The 16,007-nt window shown below is 47.1% G+C and overlaps 3 protein-coding genes across 10 annotated transcripts in view; 2 read left to right on the top strand and 1 right to left on the bottom strand.

The window, feature by feature from the left end:
- Positions 1–1,802: 1,802 nt before the first annotated feature.
- On the top strand, positions 1,803–7,443 carry LMLN2 (leishmanolysin like peptidase 2). The gene is given in 14 exon segments (XM_038544204.1): positions 1,803–2,522; positions 2,844–2,928; positions 3,018–3,069; positions 3,373–3,610; positions 3,704–3,915; positions 4,126–4,210; positions 4,357–4,502; positions 4,578–4,749; positions 5,090–5,159; positions 5,235–5,331; positions 5,435–5,707; positions 5,938–6,167; positions 6,331–6,507; positions 7,044–7,443. Coding segments are annotated over 14 exon segments (2,346 nt in total). The 5' UTR covers positions 1,803–2,221; the 3' UTR covers positions 7,252–7,443.
- C8H14orf119 (chromosome 8 C14orf119 homolog) lies at positions 7,391–11,441 on the bottom strand. 2 transcript variants are annotated; one of them, XM_038544203.1, is made up of 2 exons: positions 11,170–11,441; positions 7,391–8,857 (listed from the first exon to the last, which is right to left on the bottom strand). In XM_038544203.1, the coding sequence occupies exon 2, from the start codon at positions 8,854–8,856 to the stop codon at positions 8,428–8,430; it is 429 nt and encodes a 142-aa protein (XP_038400131.1). In that variant the 5' UTR covers position 8,857; positions 11,170–11,441; the 3' UTR covers positions 7,391–8,427. The 2 variants fall into 2 exon arrangements, with proteins under 2 accessions (XP_038400131.1, XP_038400130.1); XM_038544202.1 differs by lacking the exon at positions 11,170–11,441 and adding an exon at positions 10,685–11,141.
- Positions 11,028–16,007, top strand: part of ACIN1 (apoptotic chromatin condensation inducer 1) — a 34,981-nt gene continuing 30,001 nt past the window's right edge. For 2 of the 7 annotated variants that reach the window (XM_038544197.1, XM_038544194.1), the window contains exons 1-4: positions 11,028–11,354; positions 12,777–12,842; positions 14,670–14,781; positions 15,192–15,311. In XM_038544197.1, the coding sequence (XP_038400125.1) occupies positions 11,043–11,354; positions 12,777–12,842; positions 14,670–14,781; positions 15,192–15,311 (610 nt within the window). In that variant the 5' untranslated portion in view covers positions 11,028–11,042. Of the gene's footprint in view, positions 11,355–11,697; positions 11,840–12,776; positions 12,843–14,669; positions 14,782–15,191; positions 15,312–16,007 lie in introns of those variants that run through there. The other 5 variants (XM_038544196.1, XM_038544200.1, XM_038544195.1 and 2 more) reach the window with 4 other exon arrangements.

The raw sequence follows: 16,007 nt of genomic DNA, 5'->3' as shown, positions 1-16,007 counted from the left end.
GAGAGAGATATTCCAGCAGAAGAAACACGAGGTGTTTCTTGTGCTGTTTCTGTTGGGAGGTATGAAGTTCTGCACGCATGTGTGAAGAACCGGAGAAACCCCTGCCCTGGAAGCGGCGCACCCTCCACGCAGCGGCCACAAGGGGGCAGCAAAGCATTAGGCGTGACGGCTGCGGGGCGAAAACCTGAGGCGAGCCCCACAGATGTAGACTCCTTTGGGCCAATCCTGACCCAGAGGGGTCCCCCCCAATCTGGACACCCAGCCAGGAAAAAGGGAAAAAGAGGCATATGACACGTGGAGAAGAAGGTTTGTCTTAGAAAAAGAACAAGAGTCCCCTAAAGATTTATACACATGTCCATGTTGAAAGTGATGTGACTTGGTATTTTATCATGAACGCAACGGACACTGTTCTCAGGGCTTTACAAACTTCTTTTTTTTTAAGTGAGCGCCGTGCCCAGATTGGAGCCCCATGTGGGGCTCGAACTCATGACCCCAAGATCAAGTCAGACATTTAACCAGCTGAGCCGCCCAGATGACCCTTAAAGTCTTTGCTTTCTCCTCAAAGCAACCTGGTCAGGTAAGTACAATCACCTGTCTTTTGCAAATGGGCACCTGAAGGCATTCGACCATAGTCACCTAGGTGGAAAGTGGCAGAGTTGGTCTGGCTCCAGTGTTTGGCTGCCTCCCTTGTAACTGGCCATTCCAGCCACAGGTCTGGTATATCAAGGTATAAAATCCAGCCTCCCTAGGAAGTCAGCAGCCATTCTGTAAACTCTTAGCCTGTCTGTAACTAATTAGCTGTGTTGCTTTCCATCATTTTACCCCTGACCTGTTTCCTCAAAAGTTAGGCGACTGGGGGTTTGGGTCTGCTCCTTCATCCACAAACTGATAACTAGGCCCTCTTGACTGTGCCGAGCGAGCGCTGTGGCTACAAAGCTAGCCGGGAAGCAGGTTTGCCTTGAAGGAGTGCAGGATGTGAAGGGAGAGCCGCCAAGCCAGTGATTATTGCGGAAGAGGAGGAGAGAAGCCCCTCCTGTGAAGTGGGCTCCCTCCCATCTGGCAAGTGTGGAATTTGGGCAGGAGGTGTTAAGTAAGAAAGGCTTCCCAAAGTAATTATAGGGAAGGTAGGAATTAGCCAGGCAGGCAGGGAAGGTGGAGTGTCCAGGCAGGGGAAACAGGATGTGAAAGCACAGCATGAGCAAAGAAAACAGGGGGTTCCAAGAGCTGGGTGAGAACATCTTTGCACATATTCTATTAATGTCCATTTTAAGAGGTGACTTTCCCTCCCAGCATGCCTATATATGTGGTTCTTTGAAGCTTCACAGAGCTAACACGGCAGTCTTTCCTAGGAGGTGGTCAATCAGCCAACATGTATTTGCTGAGAACCTACTAGGTGCCCTATACAGATGGGGGAGGTGCCTGAAGGTCTTTCAGTTAGTTAGAGTCCACCCAGTCCTGATATAGGGGCCAGGAACATGCAGAAGCATGCTCACCCATCTCCAATGAGGTAAGTAGGCATCTATGAAGCACAGAGCGACCCCCTCACACCATTATGTTAATACCAACTTTTTAGTTCTGGGAAGGTTCCAAGGTTGTCTGCTCAGAAAGAGGGGAATTGGGATGAGAGATGAAAAAGGGTTAGGAGGGACGCCTGGGTGGCTCAGTGGTTGAGCGCCTGCCTTGGGCTCAGGGCGTGATCTTGGAGTCCCAGAATCGAGTCCCTCATTGGGCTCCCTACATGGAGCCTGCTTCTCCCTCTGCCTATGTCTCTGCCTCTCTGTGTGTCTCATGAATAAATAAATAAAATCCTTTTTAAAAGAAAAGAAAAAGGGTTAGGAGAGATTCCTGGATGAGGCAGGCTCCTCTTGGTAAAGATCAGTTGAGGCTTTGGGAATAACACTGCCCCCTCTGCCCTCACCACGCTGTGCACACACACACACACACACACACACACACACACACACACACACACACACAGCTTCCCCACCTTTGGCACCCCCAGGAGGAGGCAGCTTTGGTCCTTGTGGTTTACAGCTGACCTCCTGGAGGGAACTGTAGATTTTGTCAACAACACTCCACATCTTGAAATCTTGAAAAATAAGCAAGAGTGGTGGAGAGGGTATGGAGAGAGATAGTAAAGAGAGGGAAACCAGAAGTGAGCAAGGTGGTGAAGAAAGAAGAAGACAGGATCCAGCGCAGGTTACGGAGGAACACTTGCAAGATGTTGCTGCTGCTGCTGCTCCTGGGGACTGTCGTGAGCAGATGCCTACATGATGAGACACAGAAGTCTGTGACCCTTCTCAGGCCCCATCTCTCCCAACTTGCCCCAAACTTCCACTCTTCCTCCCTCACCCTCCCTGGTTCCCGTGATCCCCAACCCCTGCGAATCCGAATCTGCTATATCAGAGATCCTGCATCCGGAGCTTGGGATCCTGAGGGAGCCGAAATAAGAGGGGGACCCCAAGCCCTGGCCCTGGCTGCAGCCAGACAGGCCACTCAGCAACTCCAAGGGGTCCTCGCAGGTGATTGGAGATTAGAAGGAGGCAGGGAGGGCTGAGAAGCAAAGGGCTAGGGGGGGAAGACAACCAGAGAAAAGGAACTCTTAAGATGTTGAGGGGAAATTGACCACTTATCTTTTTTTTTAAAACATTTTATTTATTTATCCATGAGAGACGCGGAGAGAGAGGCAGAGACACAGGCAGAGGGAAAAGCAGGCTCCCTGGAGGTAGCCCGATGTGGGACTCGATCCCGGGTCTCCAGGATCAGGCCCTGGGCCAAAGGCAGACACTAAACCACTGAGCCACCCAGGGATCCCTACCGCTTATCTTTTTAAGTTCCTCCAGTGCAAGGCCCCCTGCTTCTGAGTCGAGACCCTGCACAGTACTGCCATGCTGTCTGGGGGGACCCGGACACCCCAAACTATCACAGGTGAGTTCATGCCCTTGAAAATGTATATACTGACTCTTTAGGGGCACAGAAATGTCTCCAGCTCACCTACAGATATTCATTCTTGGCAGATGCAGCCTCTTAAACCCAGAGTACAAGGGAGAGACTTGCCTGGGGGCAAAGGTGAGGGCAATTTCTCAGATTTGGGGATCTGAAGATCTCCAGCCTGCCTAGTCTTCTCCAAGACCATTAGCACCAAAGTCACTTAAAGTGCTTCCTAACAAATGTAAATTCCTGAGCCCCTTCTCCCCTAGGCAATTTATTAAATGGGGGGTGGGGGGGAGTGGGCAGGAGTCCCTATTCTGACCAGCTGCCTAAATGACCCTAAGGCCGACTAAAGATAAAGACTGTCCACTCCTCACTCCCAGTACCGTTTCCTATTGTCCTCACCTGCTAAGCTAGATGTTTCATTTCACTCCGGGCCAGATCCCTGATGCCCATCTCCGTGGTTATGCACTGTGGCCAGAGCAGGGTCCCCCACAACTGGTCCAGCCAGATGGGCCTGGGGTCCAAGACACTGATTTTCTCCTGTATGTGTTGGTGGCCCACACTTCCAAGTGCCATGGAGAGGTAAGACCCTAATCAAATCTTTTTCCCTGTTCTGCCTCTCTTAATCTTAAGTATCATGGGGAGGGGAAGGGAGCACAAAGGCAGTTTTAATTAAGTTGTCCTTATTTGAGGTGACTTGGTCATGTTGATGAAATTCGGGTGGGAGCTAAGCCCCTTCGAGCCATCCCTTGGTACTATCCTTGCTGAGTTCCCGGGATGTCCACTTTCAGGAAGATCTCTTCTGTGTACCCCACTTCCCTGCTTCCCATCTACCTTGTCCTGGCCCATCCACAGCCCTCTGTCATAGCCTATGCTGCCTGCTGCCAGCTGGACTCAGAAGACAGACCCCTTGCTGGCACCATTGTCTACTGCGCCCAGCATCTCACCAGCCCCAGCCTCAGCCATCGTGACATCGTCATGGTGACTGCTGCATGATGAATAGAAAGGCGCAAACAGGTTGGGGGAAGGGGACAGGTCACTCAGCTTCCCCCGGAGTGGAAGAATCTACTAAGGATTGGAGGAGAAGCTGCCTCAACTCTAAGAAGAGCTGATTGGGCAGAGGGACTAGAGAGTGGCTAGTCAATCTGCTCCCTCCCCCACCCCCCTCACCCTGCAGTCATTTGTCCTTAGGTCACACTACACGAATTGCTCCATGCTCTGGGTTTCTCCGGACAGCTCTTCAAGAAGTGGCGGGATTGCCCCTCAGGACCCAGCGGTAAATGAGAGGAGTGAGGGCAAGCTTTCCTACGATGTCAACAAGAGGGGATCACTACCATCCCACCAACTCCTTCCTTCCGGTGCTGCTCTACCCTTCCTAAGTCTTCCTCTTCTCATATTGCCTTCTTCGCTTTTTGTGCTCAGTTAGGGAGAACTGTTCCACAAGGCAACAAGTGACACGGCGAGATGAGTGGGGACAGCTGCTTCTAACCACCCCAACTGTTAGCCACAGCCTGGCCAAACACTTGGGAGTGACAGGGACTTCATTGGGTGTTCCCTTGGAAGAAGAGGTGAGAATGAGAACACCTGGGGGTGCTGGAAGGAACGGGGAGTAGACAGGTGGCAACCAGCTACCTCCTCCTTAGGGCCCTTTGTCTTCACACTGGGAGGCCCGAATGCTCCAGGGTTCTATAATGACTGCTACCTTCGATGGTGCCCGGCGCACTCGACTTGATCCAATCACTCTCGCTGCCTTCAGAGATTCTGGCTGGTACCAAGTCAATCACAGCGCTGCACAGGAGCTGTTGTGGGGCCAGGGTGAGAACAAGGAGAATGGCAGAGGGGCCCTCGTGACCTGAGTCAGTTTGGGGGTAGTGAGAGAGATTGGGAGGGATTATCTGCTGGTGTGAGGGATGCTTGGGGCATCATTTGTTCTTTTTTTTTTTTTTTTAAGATTTTATTTATTCATGAGAGACACACAGAGAGACAGAGACACAGGCAGAGGGAAAAACAGGCTCCTCACAGGGAGCCTACTGTGGGACTCAATCCTGGAACTCCAGGATCACGCCCTGAGCCGAAGGCAGCCACTCAACTGCTGAGCCACCCAGGTGCCCCGGCTTTGTTCTGAGGGTTCTCTCTCTTCCTGTCTCTCAAGTAGGAGCTGGCCTGGAATTTGGCCTGGTGACTACGTGTGGGGCTGGCTCCTCAGACTTCTTCTGTACTGGCAGGTATGAGTGCTGCATGGTTGAGGGGCTGTACAGCTGTCAGAGACCCTAGTGTCAGATGCCATCCCTTCCCCACAGCGGAGTGGGCTGCCATTACCTGCATCTGGACAAGGGAAGCTGTTCCTCTGACCCCATGCTGGAAGGCTGCCGCATGTACAAGCCCTTGGCCAATGGGGTGAGATGACTAGAGAATAGAGTGAAACTGAGTGGGCCCAGAGCAGAGTCAACTTCCAAGGCATCTAGGCAAACATTTTTCTGCCTCCTGCCCCGCCCTTCAGAGTGAGTGCTGGAAGAAGGAAAACGGATTCTCACTGGGGGCAGAGAACCTCCATGGGGAAATCTACCATTCCCAGAGTCGTTGCTTCCTTGCCAACATCACCTCACCACTGTTCCATGAGGCCAAGACCAGGCATCCCTCTCAGATCCCATACCTGAAGGAAGCAGAGCTCACTGGCCGCTGCTACTTACATCAATGCACAGAGAGAGGAGCATACAAGGTGCAGGCAGAGGGATCACCATGGGCCTCATGCCTTCCTGGAAAAGCTATTCAGGTGGGCATCGTAAGTGAAAAGCTATGCAGCACATTGGCAAAAGGAAGTTTAGAAGTGCTTGTACAGTGGTACTATCCAACCTATTTCGATGTTCATTCATTTTTTTTTTTTTTTTTTTTTACCAGGTACCCACTGAGTCCATGACCCTGACCTAGGCTGTACTTTTTCCTGGGAAGGAGGGCTTGAGCAATTATGATCAAAACTATACCCTGCTATGTATTTCCTTGCAGATACCTGGGTACTATGGTCTTCTCTTCTGTCCCCGGGGTCGACTGTGTCAAACTAACGTAGGTACCAGCACTGTTACTTCACCACCTGTGAGTCTTCCGATCCAAGATGGGTTATTCCAGCTGTCTTTACAATTAGCTGGGCCCCCTGGCGACTCCATGGGGAAGGGAGAGCTCGAAGAGCTGACTGAAGCATTACTACAGGCCCTGGTGAGCAGAGGCGGTGCCAGCAGGTAAAGGGATAGTACAGGCTGAGGATTCATACAGTGGGCCAAGGGAACTGCATAAGTGGGTTACTGAACAACTCTTCAACTCCCACTCCTAAGCCTGTACCTGTTTCAGGAGTTACTCTTCCAGGGACTCTACCTCCCTTAAGAGATCCAAATGTCTCTATAGGTGCTATTTCCACAGCCCCTCCATTACTGCTAGCCTAGTGTTCACCGTGTACATGTGGAAGTCATCTGACTGCCGAGGGCCTTCAGTTGGTATGCTACACAGGGCCCTGACCTTGACTCTCCAGAAACCCCTAGAAGTACACTATGGAGGAGCCAGCTTTACCACAGAACACATCAAGTAAGACAATATTCCAAGTAGTTTTCTTTCAAATCCAGGAGTCCAGATGTTTGAAATTGCATTAAGCACTCACTCCTATGTAGGTCCTAAACAGGGTTATTTCAGAAAACTAATGTGATGACCTCAGGTCTATCACTATGGGACACCCTTCCCACCACAGTAATGGAGTTCCTCATCTCTAGGACATAGGGATCCTAGTCCTCTTCCTTCCTTAAGTACTAATGGGGCACCATGTCTAGCTAGCCAAACACCGTAGTCTAACTCTTCCCTTAAATCATTTCCCCCACTGCCAGGTTAGCTTCTAACAACTTAAGTTTGCTAGGAGACTGGGATTTTTTTTTTTTCCTCTTTTCTAGGAGACTTGGATCTTGGTCTTTTTCCTACATTCAGGTTCTATATTCCTCTGATTTCCTTTATAGCTTACCGATTGGATGAAGCAAGGTTTCATGAGCTCTGTGTATTATGATAAAGGTGAAGCCCTTCACCTTCCAAGCCTGGGCATTATTCCAAGCCAAATATTACCTCTATGTTCCTAGGTTGCTGGCTACCTTGGACCATAATCCCTCCGTGACCCATCTTGCACTGTCCATGGGACTCTGCCTAACACTGCTTATCCTGGTGGGTGCACTGGGAACCATGGCTTATCAGAAACGAGCTACTCTTCGGGTGGCACCATCTGCCCCTCACCATTCACCAGAGCTCCAAGACACAAGAGACCCAGTTGGAGGAATAAGGGAGGTGTGATGTTACCCAAAGCATGACAGGGTAGACAGGGCAGATTATTTCTTGGAAGACAACTGCATGCCAAGTCTACCTTTTCTCAGAATGCCTTTCTCTAGGTATCACCTCTATACTAGCCTTGTAATGAAAAAGAGCTAGAGAAATGGTTCTGAGGATTCTTTATTTTGATACAAAAAATAAACCCTTTAACCTATAGAGTGTCACTTGTTTTCATATCACAGAGCAAACTTACAGAATAGGAATGTTACCAGCTCCAAGAATATCACATATACTTTAGAAGTCATTGCTATTTGGATTCAAACAAACATCAGTGTGGAAGGAGTAACTAATTGTTTCCCTCTCCTGATTTTTTCATAATTTTACAAAATCATCACTAGGAAAGCTAATAGTTGGCATGTCACACAATTATGCCAGAATCTGGAAAGGGCAGTGAAACCAACCATGTGAATCCAGTTAAACTATAAAAACATGACCTTTTATTGTCCTTCTCTCCTGCTTCTGGAGTAGGAAAGCTTTACTTAAAAGCCCCCATGGGCCAGCAATATGCTTGAGTTATTTTTTTTTTTATGCTTGAGTTATAATGTGTAGGTTCCCTCTCATTATACTTGCAAAAGAAGCCACGGAATTCTTCAGAGTCTGATATGTAGAAAGGAGCAAGCGAGGAGGCAGACTGGATTTACTTAGATGGAAAACAATGATGTGAGCAGTCCAGTTGATAGGCTGTTAACATTGAAATAACCAAGGCTTGGGGCACGTGGGTGGCTCCGTCGGTTAAGCATCCAACTCTTGATTTTGGCTCAGGTCATGATCTCAGGATTGTGAAATCAAGCCCGCTTAAATCAGGCTCAGTGCGGGGCATGGATCCCGCTTAAGATTCTCTCTCTTGTCGGGCTCCCGGTGCATGGAGCCTGCTTCTCCCTCTGCCTGTGTCTCTGCCTCTCTCTCTCTCTGTGTGACTATCATAAATAAATAAAGATTTAAAAAAAAAAAAAAAAAAGATTCTCTCTCTTCCTTTGCCCTTCCCCCACCTCCAAAGATATAATCAAGCCTGTACAGGTCAACAAGTTCAATCAGCTGATTGGAATACCATCCCTAGACCTTTAAGCGACACATCCGAAGTTCTCACAGTAAAGTTGTGGCTCCATCAGCTGTGATTATCTTCTTTGATTTTAATGTCCATCAGTCTTTACCAGCTGTAGCAGCCACTGCTTGGTAAAACTTTGCCACGAAGTCTGGCTCACTGACCTCCAGCTGCCTGACAAATTCATTGCGCTCCTGCTCAGCCCAACCTCGAAACCACTGATCCCAAAGACGTAGCTGGCACTCAAAGATACAAGGTGGTCGGTTTGCTCTAGACACACTAAGCTGCTCCAGCCCTTCCAGCAGTGGCTGTAATTTTCCTGGCACTGCCTTAGCTACCAGGTCCTGTAGGAAACGTTCACGCTGGGGACCTGACCAACTGGCAAACCAGTGAAGAATACACTTCATCTCCTGGGAAGTGATGTAAGACATTGGGGGTGGGGAAGAGTTAGTAATACTATCTGGTACTGAGGGTAAAGGAGGAGGGAAGGATAGTGGCATTGAAGAGGAAGATGATTCCAGCGGCATCCTGAAAGATAAAAGCACCGTTATATATTCTCTAGATAAAGTAACAAAACACAACTTCCCAACAAGGAATCTTATCACAATCAGCATCTACAGATAAAATTACTTTTCACCAATTTACAGGAACACAACAGGGTACTTCATACTGGTTATTATCCAATTACCTTAGAGAGGTCACTCAAGAATAACTTAATTTCACATTTGCTAACCTTCCTCTTTTTGAAACCATCACTCTCCCCAAAGACTGCTTCTCTCCATTATTCTTATAAAGAATCTAAAAATAATCTACACATTTCTTGCTCATTCTCTCTGGCCTACTTTTATGTTCCAGGTTGAGTAAAGAAAAAAAAGACAAACAGTGATTAACATTGGTGCGTCTCGGGATCCCTGGGTGGCGCAGCGGTTTGGCGCCTGCCTTTGGCCCAGGGCGCGATCCTGGAGACCCGGGATCGAATCCCACGTCGGGCTCCCGGTGCATGGAGCCTGCTTCTCCCTCTGCCTGTGTCTCTGCCTCTCTCTCTCTCTGTGACTATCATAAATAAATAAAAATTTAAAAAAAAAATTTAAAAAAAAAAAAAAAAAAAAAACATTGGTGCGTCTCATCTTAAAAAAGAAAAAAGGAACACATTTTTAAATCTAGTACATGCAGCCAATCTGGACCTAGATGTTAATCATTCCAGAGCTATCAGCAGTGAGAGAAGAAAAGAAATCATACATGATGGAAAGAGTGTTTTGTTTGTTTGTTTTGTTTTTTAAGATTTTACTTATTTATTCACAAGAGGCACAGAGAGAGAAGCAGAGACACAGGCAGAGGGAGAAGCAGACTCCCTGCAGGGAGCCTGATGCGGGACTCAATCCGGGTCCTGAGCCAAAGGCAGACACTCAACCGCTGAGCCACCCAGGTGTCCCAGAAAGTCTACTTTGTAATGTGCATATAGCCTCTGAAATATGCCAAGAACGTCATAACATCCATTACTTCCTTACATTTCCAGTAAAGCACCAGGAAAAACTGAAGACCAGAGTAAGTGCCTTACCCAAAATAAAACACAGTAAGAAAAAATAGAAGCCAGTTTATTCCAAACTGGAAAATGTCTAGTTAGTTTGGTAGCTTAGGACCCTAACAAGTGTCACACTGCTGTAGATGTAGGGCAATTGAGGTCTTTGCACACTTTCCTTAAAGTTAAAAGTAAAATACTCATTGATGCCCTGCCACTGATTTGCATCAGTAACGCAAATAGAAGGTGAGACCACTTGAATAGGTTTCGAGCTCGCCAGTTTGAATTTCTAACAATGAAAACCTTAAACTACTTATCGGTGACCTATTTTATTGTTCTGCGGCAATCTGGGAGTATTTGCAGTGACAAGGAAAGGAAACCCTATACTTAAAATTAACATCAATCAGTTCAGTACCCAAACTGAAGTACCCAAACCCAAGGCAGTCCGAGACTGCCTTTTTCACAGCGGCCCTACAAGAAGCAATTCCTCCTTAAGGAACTTTATTCTCTTAACTTTATTCTCTTCCTTAAAAGTAAGGAAAAACTTTTGCCGAGTCTTGCGACATGGCCCCCACAGCAAACTCAAGTTCAAGGATTATGACTTCGTTCACAGTCTGGGCCCAAAGACACGGTGCTGCCACTTGCCCGCTCTGGAGGTCAGGTGGCCCGGCATCCAAGGACCCAAAGAGCAACGTAGTCTTGGATGGGAGTGGCGGGGATTCGGAAATGGGGAGGCGGCAGCTGGACTGGCAGCAGGACGGCAACTGGGCCCTACCTGGGTAACCCGCAAACACCGAGTCTGACCCGGCCCGGGGGGGGGCTTCTACTGCGCTTACCTCCCCTTTCCTCTCACAGGGAACCCGGAGACCGTCACAGAGATGCTTAAATTCCAACTGTCGCCGCCGCTTCCATGTTTCCTGAAAACCCTAAGCAGGGCCAGCCCGGCAGCCCACGCACTTCCGGCCCCGGGCCAGCCCCAAACACCCAAGCGCCTCAGCGCCCCAGCGCCTCAGCGCCCCAGCGCCCCAGCCGTAGGTTCGGGGAGAGCCGAGCAACTCCGATTTTGTTATGCCAGAGTCGAAGGCTTCCGAATACATCCGATTCAAAGCCTCGGTACGACGAAAATAACCGAGCTCTGAAAGCAGAGGGTGGGGGGGGCGCGGCTGGGAGGAGGGAAAGAACTGATTGGTGCCGATGTGGAGACGGAAACACCCGAGCAGTTCCGGAGGAACCCGGGGAGTTCTGAGTGGTAATCGAGGGGTTGACTATGGCAGTGGGCGGGGTCAACTCGGTACGTTCCAAGGGCGTTGGCGGAAATTACCGAAGATGCCCGAAGCCGTCGGGACGGACCCGAGTACCTCACGCAAGATGGCGGAGCTGGAGGAGGTGACTCTGGACGGGAAGCCTCTTCAGGCGCTGCGGGTGACCGACCTGAAGGCCGCACTGGAGCAGCGAGGCCTAGCGAAGAGCGGGCAGAAGAGCGCCCTGGTCAAGCGGCTCAAAGGGGTGAGAAGTCGGCGTTGCCGGGGTGTCGGAGGGGAGCGGACCCGGTAGAGACGGGTCTCTGCCGCGGCGCAGGCGCAGTGTCCGGGCTCCGCGCGAGCTCGCTCAGGCCGCCAGCGCGAGCCTCCGGATCCGCGCGCACGGTGGTTGGTGAGGCTCGCGCTGGAATAGAGATAGCGCCGGTTCCCGCCTTAACGGCAGCGGCGCGAGCCCAAAATGGGAGGGTGCGCGCTACTCTCTCAGAGTGTCTTAAGCTCCTTCCTCCTTCCCCCACCCCCTCCTTGTTTGTGTCTGTGGTTTCGGCGCATGCGCTGCAGAAGGAGTTAAATCCCACTACTACCACCGGCGTAGCTGGCCTGAGGGGGGCGAATTGGGCTGGGTCGGAGTTAGGGGTACAGTTGGGCGGAGGGGTGAATGGGGTGGTTGTCGGTGTCCGGAAGAATAGGATCGGGATGTAGAGTAAAATGTCTGCCTGATTAGATCAGGAGGTGAGATAAAGAGAAACCTTGATTTGAAGGGACTCGGTTATAGAGGGGTGTATAATTTATAGGGCATCCAGAAGCAATTTGGGCGGATAAGAGTTTGGTGAATATTGATGAGAGAGGGGGCAGGTTGGTATATGTTGGGCGTTTTGAATCGATTTGAGTAGCTTAGGGTGGGATCGTCATGAGGTGGGTGGATTTGTGTGTATAGATTTGGTGTAAACGGTGGGAAGAGGAGGATGTCTTGGTCTTAACTGGGGTTAATTAGAATACATGGCCTCTAGTACATATTAGTGCTGGGTTGGATCAAGGGTTAGTTTGACAGACCGTTGCCTCTACAGAAGCTGAAGGTTTTGTGTATGTGGATTGGGTCAGCCATAATTTAGAGTCTGTGGTCATTTTGTGCTATAGCCTCCCTTTTGAAATTTTTATAGAGTTGATAAATCTACATGCCACTCTGTTGGAAACAATACAAGTTCATTCAAGTAGATCTAGTCCTGGGTAACTGAGCAAGTAATTCAATCAAGCCAAAACCAGCAGCCCTATGTTGGTTTCCTGTATTTGAAGCTGACTTGAGTATTTGAAGTCATTTTACCTGCATGGCCAGATTTAGAAGGGGCATTAGTCAGAAGTATAGAAGATAATAGGGACTGTAGTGCTGGTTCTGTCACTGTAACTGATTTTATTACATAGCCAGGTCACTTGATTTTCTCCATGTGCCTGCATTTTACATTTGTACATTTGAGAGCAGTAATGGTGGCTATGTTTAAGGGTCTTCTGAAGATGAATGAGAACAGTATTAGTTAAAGGGCTTTTAGGTCCCTGGGAAAAGAGTACAGTTTAACTGTGTATGGTTAGTCATTGCATTCAATGAAGAGTTTGGGGAGGGATTGGGGGGGGGCGGTTTCCCCTAGTTTCTGACTTTTGCCCTTCTCTGTACCAGGCTCTAATGCTAGAAAATTTACAGAAACACTCAACACCCCATGCTGCATTCCAGCCAAATTCCCAGGTAAGAAAAAAGGTTCGTTAGCTAGGGTGGGCTCTTATGATGCACAGACCTATTGAAGGACATAATGATGTATATTTGATGCTTAATTCCTCACTGGTGTTTTCCTAAGTTCCCTGGGTTGGAAATGTCCTCATACCAGGAACAGTTGAATTTTAATAGAGAATTCCAGAACTGAATTAGAAGAGCTGTTAGTTAATTTCTGATACTTGCAATGATGTGTGCAGAAAGATGGGACTCCAGTTGATTAAGTATAGTACAAGAATCCAAAGTCATTTATTTGCCATTGATTTGGGAAAAGTAGTTGATGTCTTTGAATGTAGTAGATAAGAAGTAGACAATCAATAGGGCAGTGTAAGGAAATACTTGCTGATCAAGAAGTCTGGTGTTGACAAAGATTTTCCAAGAATTCAATCCTTTGGAAATTACCCGCCATTACCAGTGTTAATGCTAACTATGCACTTACTCCCAAACATCATTAATTCCTTGGTTACTTAGGGCAGAAATTTAACCTTTGGAGGTCCTGGGTCCTTCAGTTCCTATGTATAACACGAGAAGGCATTGGACTGTGTACATAGCTTTATACTCCCCTCTTAACTAAATTAGATCTATTTTTATCTGTTATGTATATTGAGTTTCAGCATAAGATTTCTTTAGAAATCATTCCACAGTTTAAAAAAGTGAAACTTTTAGACTGTGTGACCTCATAAGATCATTTTCAGCTCTTAAAATTGCCTCATTATAGTGTGTTACGTACATAAAGGAAAATCCAGGGCTTTGTTAGTGCAGTTTTGTGCAGCTCTGGTACTAGATGAAGTCCCAAGATACTGTGGAAAAACAAGAGAGCCTTCCTAGTCCCTTGTTGCCACTTCATTAAGCTATATCATAATCTAGTAAGTTTACAGATGTTTAGTTAAGAATAGGTTTAAGATAAACTACATAAGTTAATCAGTTTGTGATTATATTCCTTTTGTTCATTGCATTTTAGTCTTTGAAGCTTTGCTTTTATTAACCTAGGATTTTTGCAGCAAATGCTTATCTTTTCTAATACATGCAACCCATACTTCATCAATGTCCGTTGAGTACCAAGAGACCTGTTTCTATTTTAGATGAAAAGAAACATTTACCTTGCTTGGGAAAGAGGACTGAAAACAAGCAATATGTATTCAGATTTTTTTCTTGAGTTCTAGTAGGACTTGCTAAGCAAGAAGGCTCTGGGGAGGAGGACTTGGGAAGAGAAAACTGAAGGACAGAAGAATGCTGTGGGAATCTGTATTGCAGGAAAAAAGTTGGAAAAGGAAGTAAGCTTCTGGATTTTAAATAGTGTTACCTAGGATTTCTTCCCACCCAAAGAAAATAGAGTTAAAACTCTGAAAGCTGAACAGTCATCCCCTTTCTTAATCTCTTGCTTTCATCCTTTACTGTACTTCAATTTTGGACGTTTGACAAAATGGTTCCAGGATAGGTGGAGATTGACCATTTTTATCAACAAAAAATGACATGGTATGAACTAGTATTTTTTCTTGTTATTATTAAAAGGAAGATTTAGATTATATTTAGATAATTTAGATTTTAAGTTACTTGGGCATCACTGGTTGGGAACTAAATATTTAAAATAAGAAATTATGTGTGGTTCCTCTCTTTGCCATCCTTTATGAATCATAGGATTCTTTATTTTGGTTCAACAAAACTTAGAAGAGGGCCTTCAAACATTTTGATAATCTTTCTTGGATTCAAATATAAGAGGAAGACTTGCTCCGTGAAATTTTCTTCCCTGTGTTTTCCTGGTTTGCTTTCCTCGACTTTTCTTTTTCCATGTCTTCTACACAGATTGGCGAGGAAATGAGCCAGAACAGTTTTATAAAGCAGTATCTGGAAAAGCAGCAGGAGCTTCTTAGGCAGCGTCTGGAACGTGAAGCCCGAGAAGCTGCAGAACTTGAAGGTAAGCCCGGACTGTCAGAAGGAGTTTTTCATTCTTAACTCCTGTCACTGAGTAAGATAGGCCTGTTTAACTAGGCAATTTCAGGAATAAGTCAGGCTGAAACTGCTACTTATTTGCTTTGGTAGTTGAGCCAAGTGAGTTGTTTGTTTACCTTTTGTCAGGGAAGAAAACACTTAATTTAACTATCTGTTAGAAGAGGATTCCTGCCAACAGGAAGAATTATAAGTAAATTAAGCTACCCTTTAAATGAGGTAGTTCTTAATCCCAGGGAGTTTTTTCTGTGTACAGTGCTCTTTTTAGTATATGCTCTGTGTCCCATGACTTTGCTTGATTTCCTTCACTCCCCTACATATTCCCACATGATGAGCCCTTCACTCCCTCCCTGCCCCGACCCAATCTGTACTTTGCAGAAGCTTCAGCTGAGTCGGAGGACGAGATGATCCATCCTGAGGGAGTGGCTTCCCTGCTGCCTCCTGACTTTCAGAGCAGCCTGGAGAGACCAGAGCTGGAACTCAGCAGACATTCGCCCAGTACGTATCTCCCTCCCCACTGCGCTGTTTTGTCAATCCTGCGTAGTTGGTGGGGGGAGGTAAGTTACGCCTCCTTTCATGCTAAGCCTCCACTGAAGTCCCAGAGAAATTCTGCGACATTGACACTTCACATCTGTTTGTCATGGGAATTATGTCCTTTTGGAAGTCTGCTTTCACCTCTGTGTCGTGTTAACCTCTCAGAGTGTTTTCTAAGGCAGTATGATGTTTCGTCTCCTCTGTACCTCTTTAACCTCCTATGCCTCTGGATTGAGCAGCAGTCATAACTCTTCACCAGTTGTATAGATTACTTCTTGCACACTCAGTCATACCACCCAAATGGGTATCTGCTGTAGTTCATTAATTCATTCAGCAAGTTTTTGTTGAGTGCCTGTTGTATGGTAGGCACATGCTAGGCACCAGGAATATGGTAGAGAAAAGACAAGTTCCTGCCTGAATGAAATGTATAGCCTAGGGAGGAGATGGACATTAATCAAATTATTATATAGTTACCATTGAGCTATGTGCTCTGAGAGACAGTGCAAAATATCATATGAGCATATTACAGGGAGTTCTAATGCATTGTGTGGAGTTGTTCAAGCAAAATTAGCTTTTTCACATAAAAATTAAGCACCCAGTTTAGTATCTCAAGCAAAAATCTGTAAATGCAGCTTTTATCTTCTAAACTACCTAAGGAAA

This window comes from Canis lupus, chromosome 8, assembly GCF_011100685.1.
Source record: "Canis lupus familiaris isolate Mischka breed German Shepherd chromosome 8, alternate assembly UU_Cfam_GSD_1.0, whole genome shotgun sequence".
NCBI lineage: Eukaryota > Metazoa > Chordata > Mammalia > Carnivora > Canidae > Canis > Canis lupus.
This window is presented reverse-complemented; position numbering and strand designations above follow the sequence as displayed.